The 15,125-nt window shown below is 46.6% G+C and overlaps 1 protein-coding gene across 1 annotated transcript; it reads right to left on the reverse strand.

Annotated features, from left to right (window-relative positions):
• Nucleotides 1–1,181: 1,181 nt before the first annotated feature.
• On the reverse strand, nucleotides 1,182–11,167 carry LOC115187390 (E3 ubiquitin-protein ligase RNF38). Its single transcript, XM_029746473.1, has 8 exons — nucleotides 11,139–11,167; nucleotides 10,042–10,209; nucleotides 7,903–8,070; nucleotides 7,096–7,199; nucleotides 6,794–6,878; nucleotides 6,081–6,202; nucleotides 3,730–3,829; nucleotides 1,182–2,409 (listed from the first exon to the last, which is right to left on the reverse strand). Exons 2-8 carry the CDS (start codon nucleotides 10,207–10,209, stop codon nucleotides 2,347–2,349), a joined length of 810 nt encoding a protein of 269 aa, XP_029602333.1. The 5' UTR covers nucleotides 11,139–11,167; the 3' UTR covers nucleotides 1,182–2,346.
• Between the last annotated feature and the right edge of the window lie 3,958 nt (nucleotides 11,168–15,125).

The following is a 15,125-nucleotide window of genomic DNA, read 5'->3' on the forward strand; positions in this document are numbered from 1 at the left end:
AACCCAACGACAAATAGTAAGAGGAAAAAATAAACAATATGAAACGCAAAATTCAGAATGTCCTATATTTGTATCTGAATATACATCAAGAGACAATGAGGTAACTGCTAGTAGTGTGCCAAGCAGGAGAAACAATAACAATAATTAGAATCCTATGACACAAAATGGACGCCATGACGACAGTATAACACCTTTAACCCAGGAAACAAAAACAGGAAAACGGAAGCTTTTTCAAACCCCGTTGCCATGGCTACGGCCAATAACTCTTTTTAGCCTTTAAAACGCCGAGCTGACAACATTGGACACTGGAGAGAATGGTTTATTTTAAACATGTAGGGTGAAGACCTTGTCCCAGCTAAACGCTGATCTAAAGGACATTAACATACCCATTGGTGACATGGCTTTAAGGAGGGTAAATCTGGGTTTTAAAAGGCATCTCTTACATATTAAGACACTGCAGGTGCCTGGCTGACATGGTTTAATACACCTTTCCCTTCTGCTAGCTGTCGTAAGGCCTACATAAGACTGTCGTAAGGCCTACTTAAGGTTGCTGTGAGCCTGACATAGAACACAAATCGTGACACAGTGTGGGTGAAGGACAGTAGGAAGCCAGGACAAAAACTTTACATAGGGTGACATTGTGCATGTTAAGACAGCCTTATGTAGGGCTTATGACAGCAGTTAAGGACTACTTCTAAAGACACTGGGAAAACGGGGGGGGGTGAAGAAGGGACAGAGAGAAAGGGGGGGGTGTGAGAAGCATCCTATCCGAGGAAGAGGGGATGAATGGAGACTGAATAGAAAAGTCATTGTGGTTGTGAACGAATTAGTTAAACCAGGCCCTGATCTTCTCACTCGTGGTCGACAGGCAAAACATATGTCCCTTTTTACCAAGGAGTTAGGAAATCCTAACTGTGATGCTACCACAGTAAAATCATCATCATCCTCATTATTGTGCCTTAAAACTATACTTCAGATCATCTCACCATCTCAATGTGATCTGAAGGACCAGTGAACAACGTTGGCTGTATCTCAGAATGACACCTTATTCTCCAGATAGTTCATTACTTTGTCTTGGAACCAATATACAGATATATATATATATATATATATATATATATATATATATATATATATATATGCTAGAATAGGGTTTCATTTGAGATTTAAACACTATCATATTTTTCCTAAGTAACTGACCAATAAAACACATGTTGGACGTTTAGCATCGATTCAGATCAGCGCACTCATTTGCTGCGTGGGGGTGTGCATTCAGTGTGTGTGTGTGTGTGTGTGTGTGTAAGCTGAGATAACGGAGGCTGATCCATCTCTCTGAAACATGGAGTGAGTGAACAGAAAAGGAGAGAGAGAGGGGGATGGACTGGGAGAGGAAAAAGAGAGAGTGATGCAGAGAGAGGAGTGATGAGAGAAGACCCCGCCCCTTCCTCCTCAACTACCCTGGTTCTGTTGCCCTTCTCCTCCCTGTAAGCCCCTCCCCTTCCTCATGAAACACTTCCTGTCTCAGTGCACAGCATCGACCAATCAGAGCGGAAACGGCAGTGTGAGCAGGAGGCCAGTGTACTGCACTGCATAAATAATACACCGACGTAATCATTGGTGTTCTAAATACAAACACACTACCCCAGTTCCTGATTACTGACAAGGCTATATTTCTGCACACCTTCCTCGACCCAGATCTTAAACCAATACTAACAACAATGTAAAGATTGTATTGTCCTCCATTCTCTCTCGATTTCAGTTGGACACACATTGTAGATGTGTCATGTAGGAGTACAGCAGCACACCCACACACACTTTAAAAAGGTAAATGAAGAAAAAGCGCCTTTATAAACCAAAATAACCCCACTAGTGAACACACATCTCAATCCAGGTTCTGAATGATTCATCACGACCAGAATATTAATATTAACAACAACATAATAGTCAGAATCTTTGGGCTTCCATATTCTCCACTGGGTTAGTTAGGACAACAACACAGTCTAACTGGATCACTGAGTGTCTCCACAGCGTTCAGAAGACAACTCCAATCACGACGCAGGAAGGTAAGACAGTACAAAGGGGAAAAAGTCCAACTGCCCCTCGTACGTGTGTGTGTGTGTGTGTGTGTGTGTGTGTGTCAGTCAAAAGGCCATTATTAGAATACCATCATCATAGGAAGAAGGCAGAGTCTATTTCTTAAAGAGTTCACTTGGCGGAGGAGGGGGGGGGGACATTGCTCCTAGACACTGATCTAAGGTCTGTTGTGTTTCCCTCCCTCCTAATGTGTCAGGTTAGGATGTGGGGAGGCTGAGCGGATCCTAGATCTGTGGGGCTCAAGGTCATAGGTCATTCAGAATCCCGCTGGACCTCGGAGGCATCCGCCCGACAGATAGGACACGTTCTGTTAGCCTGGAGAGAGAGAGAGAGACAGAGAGATGATTCTACTAGTCATGCATGGATCTTCACTTCACTACAGTGAATGACAAAGCTTGTAGAATTCAACTGTACACAGAATGGAAGAAGACCTGATCAAAACACTGTTTCATCTAGTTGTGCTGTCTGTCTTAAATAAAGTCTCTTGTATAGAGATCTCACCATCTGTCTGTCTGTTAAATAAAGTCTCTTGTATAGAGATCTCACCATCTGTCTGTCTGTTAAATAAAGTCTCTTGTATAGAGATATCACTATCTGTCTGTCTGTTAAATAAAGTCTCTTGAGTAGAGATATCACCATCTGTCTGTCTGTTAAATAAAGTCTCTTGTATAGAGATCTCACCATCTCTCTGTCTGTTAAATAAAGTCTCTTGTATAGAGATCTCACCATCTGTCTGTCTGTTAAATAAAGTCTCTTGTATAGAGATATCACCATCTGTCTGTCTGTTAAATAAAGTCTCTTGTATAGAGATATCACCATCTGTCTGTTAAATAAAGTCTCTTGTATAGAGATATCACCATCTGTCTGTCTGTTAAATAAAGTCTCTTGTATAGAGATATCACCATCTGTCTGTCTGTTAAATAAAGTCTCTTGTATAGAGATCTCACCATCTGTCTGTCTGTTAAATAAAGTCTCTTGTATAGAGATATCACCATCTGTCTGTTAAATAAAGTCTCTTGTATAGAGATCTCACCATCTGTCTGTCTGTTAAATAAAGTCTCTTGTATAGAGATATCACCATCTGTCTGTTAAATAAAGTCTCTTGTATAGAGATCTCACCATCTGTCTGTCTGTTAAATAAAGTCTCTTGTATAGAGATATCACCATCTGTCTGTTAAATAAAGTCTCTTGTATAGAGATATCACCATCTGTCTGTCTGTTAAATAAAGTCTCTTGTATAGAGATCTCACCATCTGTCTGTCTGTTAAATAAAGTCTCTTGTATAGAGATCTCACCATCCGTCTGTTAAATAAAGTCTCTTGTATAGAGATATCACCATCTGTCTGTTAAATAAAGTCTCTTGTATAGAGATATCACCATCCGTCTGTTAAATAAAGTCTCTTGTATAGAGATATCACCATCTGTCTGTTAAATAAAGTCTCTTGTATAGAGATATCACCATCTGTCTGTTAAATAAAGTCTCTTGTATAGAGATATCACCATCTGTCTGTTAAATAAAGTCTCTTGTATAGAGATATCACCATCTGTCTGTTAAATAAAGTCTCTTGTATAGAGATCTCACCATCTGTCTGTTAAATAAAGTCTCTTGTATAGAGATATCACCATCTGTCTCACCTTCAGCCACTTGTCAACACACTTGGTGTGGAACTCATGGTTACAGGGCAGGACTCTTAGCAGCTGACGAGACTCAAAGTCACACATACACACCACGCACCTGTAACATAGAGACAACGTTAATACAACACCTAGAACAGAGAGACAACGTTAATACAACACCTGGAACAGAGAGACAACGTTGAAGGGACTCTACTCACAGTGTCTGTTCTGACTGGTGGTTGTTGAAGGGACTCTACTCACAGTGTCTGTTCTGACTGGTGGTTGTTGAAGGGACTCTACTCACAGTGTCTGTTCTGACTGGTGGTTGTTGTTAAAGAGACTCTACTCACAGTGTCTGTTCTGACTGGTGGTTGTTGAAGAGACTCTACTCACAGTGTCTGTTCTGACTGGTGGTGGTTGAAGGGACTCTACTCACAGTGTCTGTTCTGACTGGTGGTTGTTGAAGGGACTCTACTCACAGTGTCTGTTCTGACTGGTGGTTGTTGAAGGGACTCTACTCACAGTGTCTGTTCTGACTGGTGGTTGTTGTTGAAGGGACTCTACTCACAGTGTCTGTTCTGACTGGTGGTGGTTGAAGGGACTCTACTCACAGTGTCTGTTCTGACTGGTGGTGGTTGAAGGGACTCTACTCACAGTGTCTGTTCTGACTGGTGGTTGTTGTTGAAGGGACTCTACTCACAGTGTCTGTTCTGACTGGTGGTTGTTGAAGGGACTCTACTCACAGTGTCTGTTCTGACTGGTGGTTGAAGGGACTCTACTCACAGTGTCTGTTCTGACTGGTGGTGGTTGTTGAAGGGACTCTACTCACAGTGTCTGTTCTGACTGGTGGTTGTTGTTGAAGGGACTCTACTCACAGTGTCTGTTCTGACTGGTGGTGGTTGTTGAAGAGACTCTACTCACAGTGTCTGTTCTGACTGGTGGTGGTTGTTGAAGGGACTCTACTCACAGTGTCTGTTCTGACTGGTGGTTGTTGAAGGGACTCTACTCACAGTGTCTGTTCTGACTGGTGGTTGTTGAAGGGACTCTACTCACAGTGTCTGTTCTGACTGGTGGTTGTTGAAGGGACTCTACTCACAGTGTCTGTTCTGACTGGTGGTGGTTGAAGGGACTCTACTCAGTGTCTGTTCTGACTGGTGGTGGTTGAAGGGACTCTACTCACAGTGTCTGTTCTGACTGGTGGTTGAAGGGACTCTACTCACAGTGTCTGTTCTGACTGGTGGTTGTTGAAGAGACTCTACTCACAGTGTCTGTTCTGACTGGTGGTGGTTGAAGGGACTCTACTCACAGTGTCTGTTCTGACTGGTGGTTGAAGGGACTCTACTCACAGTGTCTGTTCTGACTGGTGGTTGTGGTTGAAGGGACTCTACTCACAGTGTCTGTTCTGACTGGTGGTGGTTGAAGGGACTCTACTCACAGTGTCTGTTCTGACTGGTGGTTGTTGTTGAAGGGACTCTACTCACAGTGTCTGTTCTGACTGGTGGTGGTTGTTGAAGGGACTCTACTCACAGTGTCTGTTCTGACTGGTGGTTGTTGTTGAAGGGACTCTACTCACAGTGTCTGTTCTGACTGGTGGTGGTTGTTGAAGGGACTCTACTCACAGTGTCTGTTCTGACTGGTGGTGGTTGTTGAAGGGACTCTACTCAGTGTCTGTTCTGACTGGTGGTTGTTGAAGGGACTCTACTCACAGTGTCTGTTCTGACTGGTGGTTGTTGTTGAAGGGACTCTACTCACAGTGTCTGTTCTGACTGGTGGTGGTTGTTGAAGGGACTCTACTCACAGTGTCTGTTCTGACTGGTGGTTGTTGAAGGGACTCTACTCACAGTGTCTGTTCTGACTGGTGGTGGTTGTTGAAGGGACTCTACTCACAGTGTCTGTTCTGACTGGTGGTGGTTGAAGGGACTCTACTCACAGTGTCTGTTCTGACTGGTGGTGGTTGTTGAAGGGACTCTACTCACAGTGTCTGTTCTGACTGGTGGTGGTTGTTGAAGGGACTCTACTCACAGTGTCTGTTCTGACTGGTGGTGGTTGTTGAAGGGACTCTACTCACAGTGTCTGTTCTGACTGGTGGTTGTTGAAGGGACTCTACTCACAGTGTCTGTTCTGACTGGTGGTTGTTGAAGGGACTCTACTCACAGTGTCTGTTCTGACTGGTGGTTGTTGAAGGGACTCTACTCACAGTGTCTGTTCTGACTGGTGGTTGTTGAAGGGACTCTACTCACAGTGTCTGTTCTGACTGGTGGTTGTTGAAGGGACTCTACTCACAGTGTCTGTTCTGACTGGTGGTTGTTGAAGGGACTCTACTCACAGTGTCTGTTCTGACTGGTGGTTGTTGAAGGGACTCTACTCACAGTGTCTGTTCTGACTGGTGGTTGTTGGGGTTGAAGCGGTAGGAGGGAAGCTGTTCTATGTCAGCCTTGGTCAGTCCTCTGGGTTTAGCCTCGCCCAGACGCTCTGCTAGGTTCAACAGGGCCTGGAGGTCAGACAGGGGGGTTAAAGGTTAGAGGTCAGAGAAGAGCCGGTCAACCTACACAAGACAACTTCCTATAGTCCTCCCATTTACCCTAGGTGCGTTCAACCTTGAGGACATAACAGCATTGGATTGATAGACACTATCATGTTCTGCATAGTGTACATCTACACACCAATCAACAGGTTTTAATCCTTTTAGCCCACTGAGCTGAAGCCTAGGCATTAGCTATTGGAACTAATACGAAGCTAGATGAGTCAGCCAACACTAGACTGTAGTTCATTAAAACTACCTCCACTACATTAGAGTTGACTAGACCATATAGATGTATAGTTAGCTCTGTGGCTAGCTTACCTCCACTACACCATATAGATGAATAGTTAGCTCTGTGGCTAGCTTACCTCCACTGGACCATATAGATGTATAGTTAGCTCTGTGGCTAGCTTACCTCCACTGGACCATATAGATGTATAGTTAGCTCTGTGGCTAGCTTACCTCCACTGGACCATATAGATGTATAGTTAGCTCTGTGGCTAGCTTACCTCCACTACACTAGACCATATAGATGTATAGTTAGCTCTGTGGCTAGCTTACTTCATAGTTCTCTACCTCTCCATCATCCACATCTAACTCTAGACTGATGGTAGGACCAACTGTAGGACCCACTGGAAGCATTGACCTGAGAGACAGGAGAGGGAGAGAGAGGAGAGACAGAGAGACAGGGGAGGGAGAGAGGATAGGGGGAGAGAGGAGATACATTTGAATAAACAAAATGATCACAATGCCTACTATAACATCATACAGTATTATACCATATAAACCCATGATTTGTTCCAACATGTACTGCATACCTAATGCACAGGTGCTGCTACAACAAGAGAAGAAGAAGTACTCACAGGAAGTAAGGCAGGAAGCCTGGGTGGTAGGGGGGCGGGGGAACGGTCTGCTGGGAGCGGTAACGACGCCCTGTGATTCGCCGAGGCATAAAGTGGGGGTACGGCTGGGAGAGGGACAGAGGAAGGAACGGTAAGAACCCTTCATAGAGGTAAGGACATGTTGTTCTCCATATGTGTGTGTGTACATACTGTTATTGTATCATGTTGTGAAATCTGTTGTGAACGCATTGTACAGTTTTTAAAAATGTAGAACTGCTTTAATTCTGCTGGACCCCAGGAAGAGTAGCTGCTGCCTTGGCAGGAACTAATGGGGATCCATAATAAACCCCAGGAAGAGTAGCTGCTGCCTTGGCAGGAACTAATGGGGATCCATAATAAACCCCAGGAAGAATAGCTGCTGCCTTGGCAGGAACTAATGGGGATCCATAATAAACCCCAGGAAGAGTAGCTGCTGCCTTGGCAGGAACTAATGGGGATCCATAATAAACCCCAGGAAGAGTAGCTGCTGCCTTGGCAGGAACTAAAGGGGATCCTTAATAAACCCCAGGAAGAGTAGCTGCTGCCTTGGCAGGAACTAATGGGGATCCATAATAAACCCCAGGAAGAGTAGCTGCTGCCTTGGCAGGAACTAAAGGGGATCCTTAGTAAACACAAATACTTAGACGAGTGGCCGTGCAAGAGAGCCCTTGGGCAGGTGTTTTGATGGCTAGCATGAGCTGTGTGAACAGCTCCTGTGACAGGGGGTCGTGATGAGACAGGAACTGGAGGGAGTAGGGAGGAAGGGTGAGAGGAACGGGGGGGTCTTACCACTCCAAACAGCTCCTGTGACAGGGGGTCGTGATGAGACAGGAACTGGAGGGGTGTGGAGGGGGGCAGGGAGGAGGGGTGGTGTCCTCCATGAGGGTAGTTAAACCCCCCTCCCACAGACAGGTGCTCTCCTAGCAGCTCCACCTCGTTCTCTATCCTCTGCAACGGCTATGACAGGGATGCAAAGGGTTATGAAGGGTCATAAGCATACAAAAAGGGCTATGAAGGGTCATAGGCATACATAAGGGGATTATGTGCTGTCACAACTTGTTCTCTAGGCCAGGGGAAAAGGTTATAATGGATTCTAAAACTGTTATGTTAAAGTGAGCACATTGTGAATAGAAGGCAATTTAAGATGTTAATATGAGACTGACTTAACCATTCTGTGACTAAACAAAACAGCAGCAACTTATCTAACCATGTAGTAACAATACTGATTCAACATTACAAACATGGTTAAAGGGCCTGGAGGACAGCACCACTACCTTAATGGTTAAAGGACCTGGACAGCACCACTACCTTAATGGTTAAAGGACCTGGAGGACAGCACCACTACCTTAATGGTTAAAGGACCTGGAGGACAGCACCACTACCTTAATGGTTAAAGGACCTGGAGGACAGCACCACTTCCTTAATGGTTAAAGGACCTGGAGGACAGCACCACTACCTTAATGGTTAAAGGACCTGGAGGACAGCACCACTACCTTAATGGTTAAAGGACCTGGAGGACAGCACCACTACCTTAATGGTTAAAGGACCTGGAGGACAGCACCACTACCTTAATGGTTAAAGGACCTGGAGGACAGCACCACTACCTTAATGGTTAAAGGACCTGGAGGACAGCACCACTACCTTAATGGTTAAAGGACCTGGAGGACAGCACCACTACCTTAATGGTTAAAGGGCCTGGAGGACAGCACCACTACCTTAATGGTTAAAGGGCCTGGAGGACAGCACCACTACCTTAATGGTTAAAGGACCTGGAGGACAGCACCACTACCTTAATGGTTAAAGGACCTGGAGGACAGCACCACTACCTTAATGGTTAAAGGGCCTGGGTAGACCCATAGGGCGGCACACAATTAACCCAGTGTCGTCCGGGTTAGGAGAAGGTTTGGACGTCATTGTAAATAAGAATTTGTTCTTAACCAACTTGCCTAGCTAAATAAAAGGTGAAATAAATAAAAGACCACTACCTAGGTGGTTAAAGGGTCTGGAGTACAGCACCACTACCTAGGTGGTTAAAGGACCTGGAGTACAGCACCACTACCTAGGTGGTTAAAGGGTCTGGAGTACAGCACCACTACCTAGGTGGTTAAAGGGCCTGGAGTACAGCACCACTACCTAGGTGGTTAAAGGGTCTGGAGTACAGCACCACTACCTAGGTGGTTAAAGGGTCTGGAGTACAGCACCACTACCTAGGTGGTTAAAGGGCCTGGAGTACAGCACCACTACCTAGGTGGTTAAAGGGTCTGGAGTACAGCACCACTACCTAGGTGGTTAAAGGACCTGGAGTACAGCACCACTACCTAGGTGGTTAAAGGGCCTGGAGGACAGCACCACTACCTAGGTGGTTAAAGGGTCTGGAGTACAGCACCACTACCTAGGTGGTTAAAGGGCCTGGAGGACAGCACCACTACCTAGGTGGTTAAAGGGTCTGGAGTACAGCACCACTACCTAGGTGGTTAAAGGGTCTGGAGTACAGCACCACTACCTAGGTGGTTAAAGGGTCTGGAGTACAGCACCACTACCTAGGTGGTTAAAGGGTCTGGAGTACAGCACCACTACCTAGGTGGTTAAAGGGTCTGGAGTACAGCACCACTACCTAGGTGGTTAAAGGGTCTGGAGTACAGCACCACTACCTAGGTGGTTAAAGGACCTGGAGTACAGCACCACTACCTAGGTGGTTAAAGGGTCTGGAGTACAGCACCACTACCTAGGTGGTTAAAGGGTCTGGAGTACAGCACCACTACCTAGGTGGTTAAAGGGTCTGGAGTACAGCACCACTACCTAGGTGGTTAAAGGGTCATTACATTTATTGCAGGATATTAAAGACAAACTAGAGTGGAAACGTGGAGAAACACAGCGTTTGTGAAGTCATAAATACAGTTCCTTAGTGTGATGTGATGTGTTTCTTACCGATCTGGACTGTTGTGTCGGGAATGGAAGGAAGTGTCCAGGTGGAGGGAGGTGGGGGGGGTGGTGAGAGAGGTGGGGAGGGGGGAGGAGGAAAGGGGGATCACTGGAGAGGAGGGAGGGAAAGGAGTAGGGCACAGGTAAATGCTGCACTGAACACGCCCCCAGCATCTGAGAGCGAGAGAGAGAGATGGAGGGAGAGGGAGGGAGAGAGAGGGAGAGAGGGAGAGGGAGAGAAAGTGAGGTTTGATACTACTGTGGATGTCAAAAGACATATCTGCATTTAATTATTTTTGCCACCAGGGGACAGCAAACACCAACAAGCATAGCAACACCATTACACCAGGGGACAGCAAACACCAACAAGCATAGCAACATCAATACACCAGGGGACAGCAAACACCAACAAGCATAGCAACACCATTACACCAGGGGACAGCAAACACCAACAAGCATAGCAACATCATTACACCAGGGGACAGCAAACACCAACAAGCATAGCAACATCATTACACCAGGGGACAGCAAACACCAACAAGCATAGCAACACCATTACACCAGGGGACAGCAAACACCAACAAGCACAGCAACACCATTACACCAGGGGACAGCAAACACCAACAAGCACAGCAACACCATTACACCAGGGGACAGCAAACCCCAACAAGCATAGTAACATCAATACACCAGGGTCGTGGCGGTACATGACCTGAAGATAATATATTTCTATGTAGAACAGATATGCTTCTCTCTCACATAGAACAATAACTAATGTTCTATACAATAATGTCTTAGTCTGGGTACCAGTCTAGCTATCATTCTACTCCTTGGTCTAGTCTGGTACCAGTCTAGCTATCATTCCAGTCCTTGTACTCTGTCATATGCCAGAGACATTTAGACATGTTTAGCATGATAAGAATGGAATGAGAGCTAGACAGACTGGTACCCAGACTAGACATTTGCAGCTGAAATGTTCAAAATGCTGTGCCCTCTTTAACATGACCCAGGAGAACCAATTCAAGGACTGTCGTTAAGCCCCAAGGTGGTAGTGTTGTACTGAAGACCACACACACACACACCCCACTACTGTCTCTACTCACAGGGTGGTAGTGTTGTCCTGTACTGAAGACCACACCACACACACACCCCACTACTGTCTCTACTCACAGGGTGGTAGTGTTGTCCTGTACTGAAGACCACACCACACACACCCCACTACTGTCTCTACTCACAGGGTGGTAGTGTTGTCCTGTACTGAAGACCACACCACACACACACCCCACTACTGTCTCTACTCACAGGGTGGTAGTGTTGTCCTGTACTGAAGACCACACCACACACACCCCACTACTGTCTCTACTCACAGGGTGGTAGTGTTGTCCTGTACTGAAGACCACACACACACACACCCCACTACTGTCTCTACTCACAGGGTGGTAGTGTTGTCCTGTACTGAAGACCACACACACACACACCCCACTACTGTCTCTACTCACAGGGTGGTAGTGTTGTCCTGTACTGAAGACCACACCACACACACCCCACTACTGTCTCTACTCACAGGGTGGTAGTGTTGTCCTGTACTGAAGACCACACACACACACACCCCACTACTGTCTCTACTCACAGGGTGGTAGTGTTGTCCTGTACTGAAGACCACACTGCAGGCTGGGATCTGTTGTTGAGAGGAGCAGACAGGAGGGAGGTGCTGTCCTGTATACAGAGGAGTTACCAGACCATGATGTGAAGGGACAGGAGTCACCGTATAGGAGACTGGGACTGAGGCCTGTTGGAGAGAGAGAGAGAGTTAATATATAGGAGACTGGGACTGAGGCCTGTTGGAGAGAGAGAGAGAGAGAGAGAGTTAATATATAGGAGACTGGGACTGAGGCCTGTTGGAGAGAGAGAGAGAGAGAGTTAATATATAGGAGACTGGGACTGAGGCCTGTTGGAGAGAGAGAGAGTTAATATATAGGAGACTGGGACTGAGGCCTGTTGGAGAGAGAGAGAGAGAGTTAATATATAGGAGACTGGGACTGAGGCCTGTTGGAGAGAGAGAGAGAGTTAATATATAGGAGACTGGGACTGAGGCCTGTTGGAGAGAGAGAGAGAGAGAGAGTTAATATATAGGAGACTGGGACTGAGGCCTGTTGGAGAGAGAGAGAGAGTTAATATATAGGAGACTGGGACTGAGGCCTGTTGGAGAGAGAGAGAGAGAGAGAGAGAGAGTTAATATATAGGAGACTGGGACTGAGGCCTGTTGGAGAGAGAGAGAGAGTTAATATATAGGAGACTGGGACTGAGGCCTGTTGGAGAGAGAGAGAGAGAGTTAATATATAGGAGACTGGGACTGAGGCCTGTTGGAGAAAGAGAGAGAGTTAATATATAGGAGACTGGGACTGAGGCCTGTTGGAGAGAGAGAGAGAGAGTTAATATATAGGAGACTGGGACTGAGGCCTGTTGGAGAGAGAGAGAGTTAATATATAGGAGACTGGGACTGAGGCCTGTTGGAGAGAGAGAGAGAGAGAGAGAGTTAATAAATAGGAGACTGGGACTGAGGCCTGTTGGAGAGAGAGAGAGTTAATATATAGGAGACTGGGACTGAGGCATGTTGGAGAGAGAGAGAGAGAGTTAATATATAGGAGACTGGGACTGAGGCCTGTTGGAGAGAGAGAGAGTTAATATATAGGAGACTGGGACTGAGGCCTGTTGGAGAGAGAGAGAGAGAGTTAAAATATAGGAGACTGGGACTGAGGCCTGTTGGAGAGAGAGAGAGTTAATATATAGGAGACTGGGACTGAGGCCTGTTGGAGAGAGAGAGAGAGTTAATATATAGGAGACTGGGACTGAGGCCTGTAGGAGAGAGAGAGAGAGAGTTAATATATAGGAGACTGGGACTGAGGCCTGTTGGAGAGAGAGAGAGAGTTAATATATAGGAGACTGGGACTGAGGCCTGTAGGAGAGAGAGAGAGAGTTAATATATAGGAGACTGGGACTGAGGCCTGTTGGAGAGAGAGAGAGAGAGAGAGTTAATATATAGGAGACTGGGACTGAGGCCTGTTGGAGAGAGAGAGAGAGTTAATATATAGGAGACTGGGACTGAGGCATGTTGGAGAGAGAGAGAGAGTTAATATATAGGAGACTGGGACTGAGGCATGTTGGAGAGAGAGAGAGAGAGTTAATATATAGGAGACTGGGACTGAGGCCTGTTGGAGAGAGAGAGAGAGTTAATATATAGGAGACTGGGACTGAGGCCTGTTGGAGAGAGAGAGAGAGAGTTAATATATAGGAGACTGGGACTGAGGCATGTTGGAGAGAGAGAGAGAGTTAATATATAGGAGACTGGGACTGAGGCATGTTGGAGAGAGAGAGAGAGTTAATATATAGGAGACTGGGACTGAGGCATGTTGGAGAGAGAGAGAGAGTTAATATATAGGAGACTGGGACTGAGGCATGTTGGAGAGAGAGAGAGAGTTAATATATAGGAGACTGGGACTGAGGCCTGTTGGAGAGAGAGAGAGAGAGTTAATATATAGGAGACTGGGACTGAGGCCTGTTGGAGAGAGTTGCGCGGCACCCTATGGGACCTCTCACCATTACAATAACCAGAGGTTGGCATTTTATATCATAACCCCCCAAAACATGCTAACCTCTCACCATTACAATAACCAGGGAGGTTAGCATTTTATATTACCCCTTAATATAGGTCCCCCCTCCCTCCCAGTCTAACCTGTTAATATAGGTCCCCTCCCTCCCTCCCTCCCTCCCTCTCCCAGTCTAACCTGTTAATATAGGCCCCCTCCCTCTCCCAGTCTAACCTGTTAATATAGGCCCCCTCCCTCTCCCATTCTAACCTGTTAATATAGGCCCCCTCCCTCTCCCATTCTAACCTGTTAATATAGGTCCCCTCCCTCTCCCAGTCTAAACTGTTAATATAGGTCCCCTCCCTCTCCCAGTCTAACCTGTTAATATAGGCCCCCTCCCTCTCCCATTCTAACCTGTTAATATAGGTCCCCTCCCTCTCCCAGTCTAACCTGTTAATATAGGCCCCCTCCCTCCCTCTCCCAGTCTAACCTGTTAATATAGGCCCCCTCCCTCTCCCAGTCTAACCTGTTAATATAGGCCCCCTCCCTCTCCCATTCTAACCTGTTAATATAGGTCCCCTCCCTCTCCCAGTCTAACCTGTTAATATAGGCCCCCTCCCTCCCTCTCCCAGTCTAACCTGTTAATATAGGCCCCCTCTCTCTCCCAGTCTAACCTGTTAATATAGGTCCCCTCCCTCTCCCAGTCTAACCTGTTAATATAGGTCCCCTCCCTCTCCCAGTCTAACCTGTTAATATAGGTCCCCTCCCTCTCCCTTCTAACCTGTTAATATAGGCCCCCCTCCCTCTCCCAGTCTAACCTGTTAATATAGGTCCCCTCCCTCTCCCAGTCTAACCTGTTAATATAGGCCCCCTCCCTCTCCCAGTCTAACCTGTTAATATAGGTCCCCTCCCTCTCCCAGTCTAACCTGTTAATATAGGCCCCCTCCCTCTCCCAGTCTAACCTTTTAATATAGGCCCCCTCCCTCCCTCTCCCAGTCTAACCTGTTAATATAGGCCCCCTCCCTCCCTCTCCCAGTCTAACCTGTTAATATAGGCCCCCTCCCTCCCTCTCCCAGTCTAACCTGTTAATATAGGCCCCCTCCCTCCCTCTCCCAGTCTAACCTGTTAATATAGGCCCCCTCCTTCCCCCAGTCTAACCTGTTAATATAGGCCCCCTCCCTCCCTCCCCCAGTCTAACCTGTTAATATAGGCCCCCTCCCTCTCTCTCCCCCAGTCTAACCTGTTAATATAGGCCCCCTCCCTCCCTCTCCCAGTCTAACCTGTTAATATAGGCCCCCTCCCTCTCTCTCCCCCAGTCTAACCTGTTAATATAGGCCCCCTCCCTCCCTCTCCCAGTCTAACCTGTTAATATAGGCCCCCTCCCTCCCTTTCCCAGTCTAACCTGTTAATATAGGCCCCCTCCCTCTCTCTCCCCCAGTCTAACCTGTTAATATAGGCCCCTTCTCTCTCTCTCTCTCTCCCAGTCTAACCTGTTCAGTAGAT

The sequence above is a fragment of the Salmo trutta genome, unplaced genomic scaffold (genome assembly GCF_901001165.1).
Source record: "Salmo trutta unplaced genomic scaffold, fSalTru1.1, whole genome shotgun sequence".
Taxonomy (NCBI): Eukaryota; Metazoa; Chordata; class Actinopteri; order Salmoniformes; family Salmonidae; genus Salmo; species Salmo trutta.

Coding starts and splice junctions, on each gene's coding strand:
- LOC115187390 (XM_029746473.1), bottom strand. CDS start 10,209: ATGCTGGGGGCGTGTTCAGTGCAGCATTTACCTGTGCCCTACTCCTTT. Junction 6,879..7,095: donor GGCTTCCTGCCTTACTTCCT/GTGAGTACTTCT, acceptor CCTGTCTCTCAG/GTCAATGCTTCCAGTGGGTC. Junction 2,410..3,729: donor GTGTTGACAAGTGGCTGAAG/GTGAGACAGATG, acceptor CTCTCTCTCCAG/GCTAACAGAACGTGTCCTAT.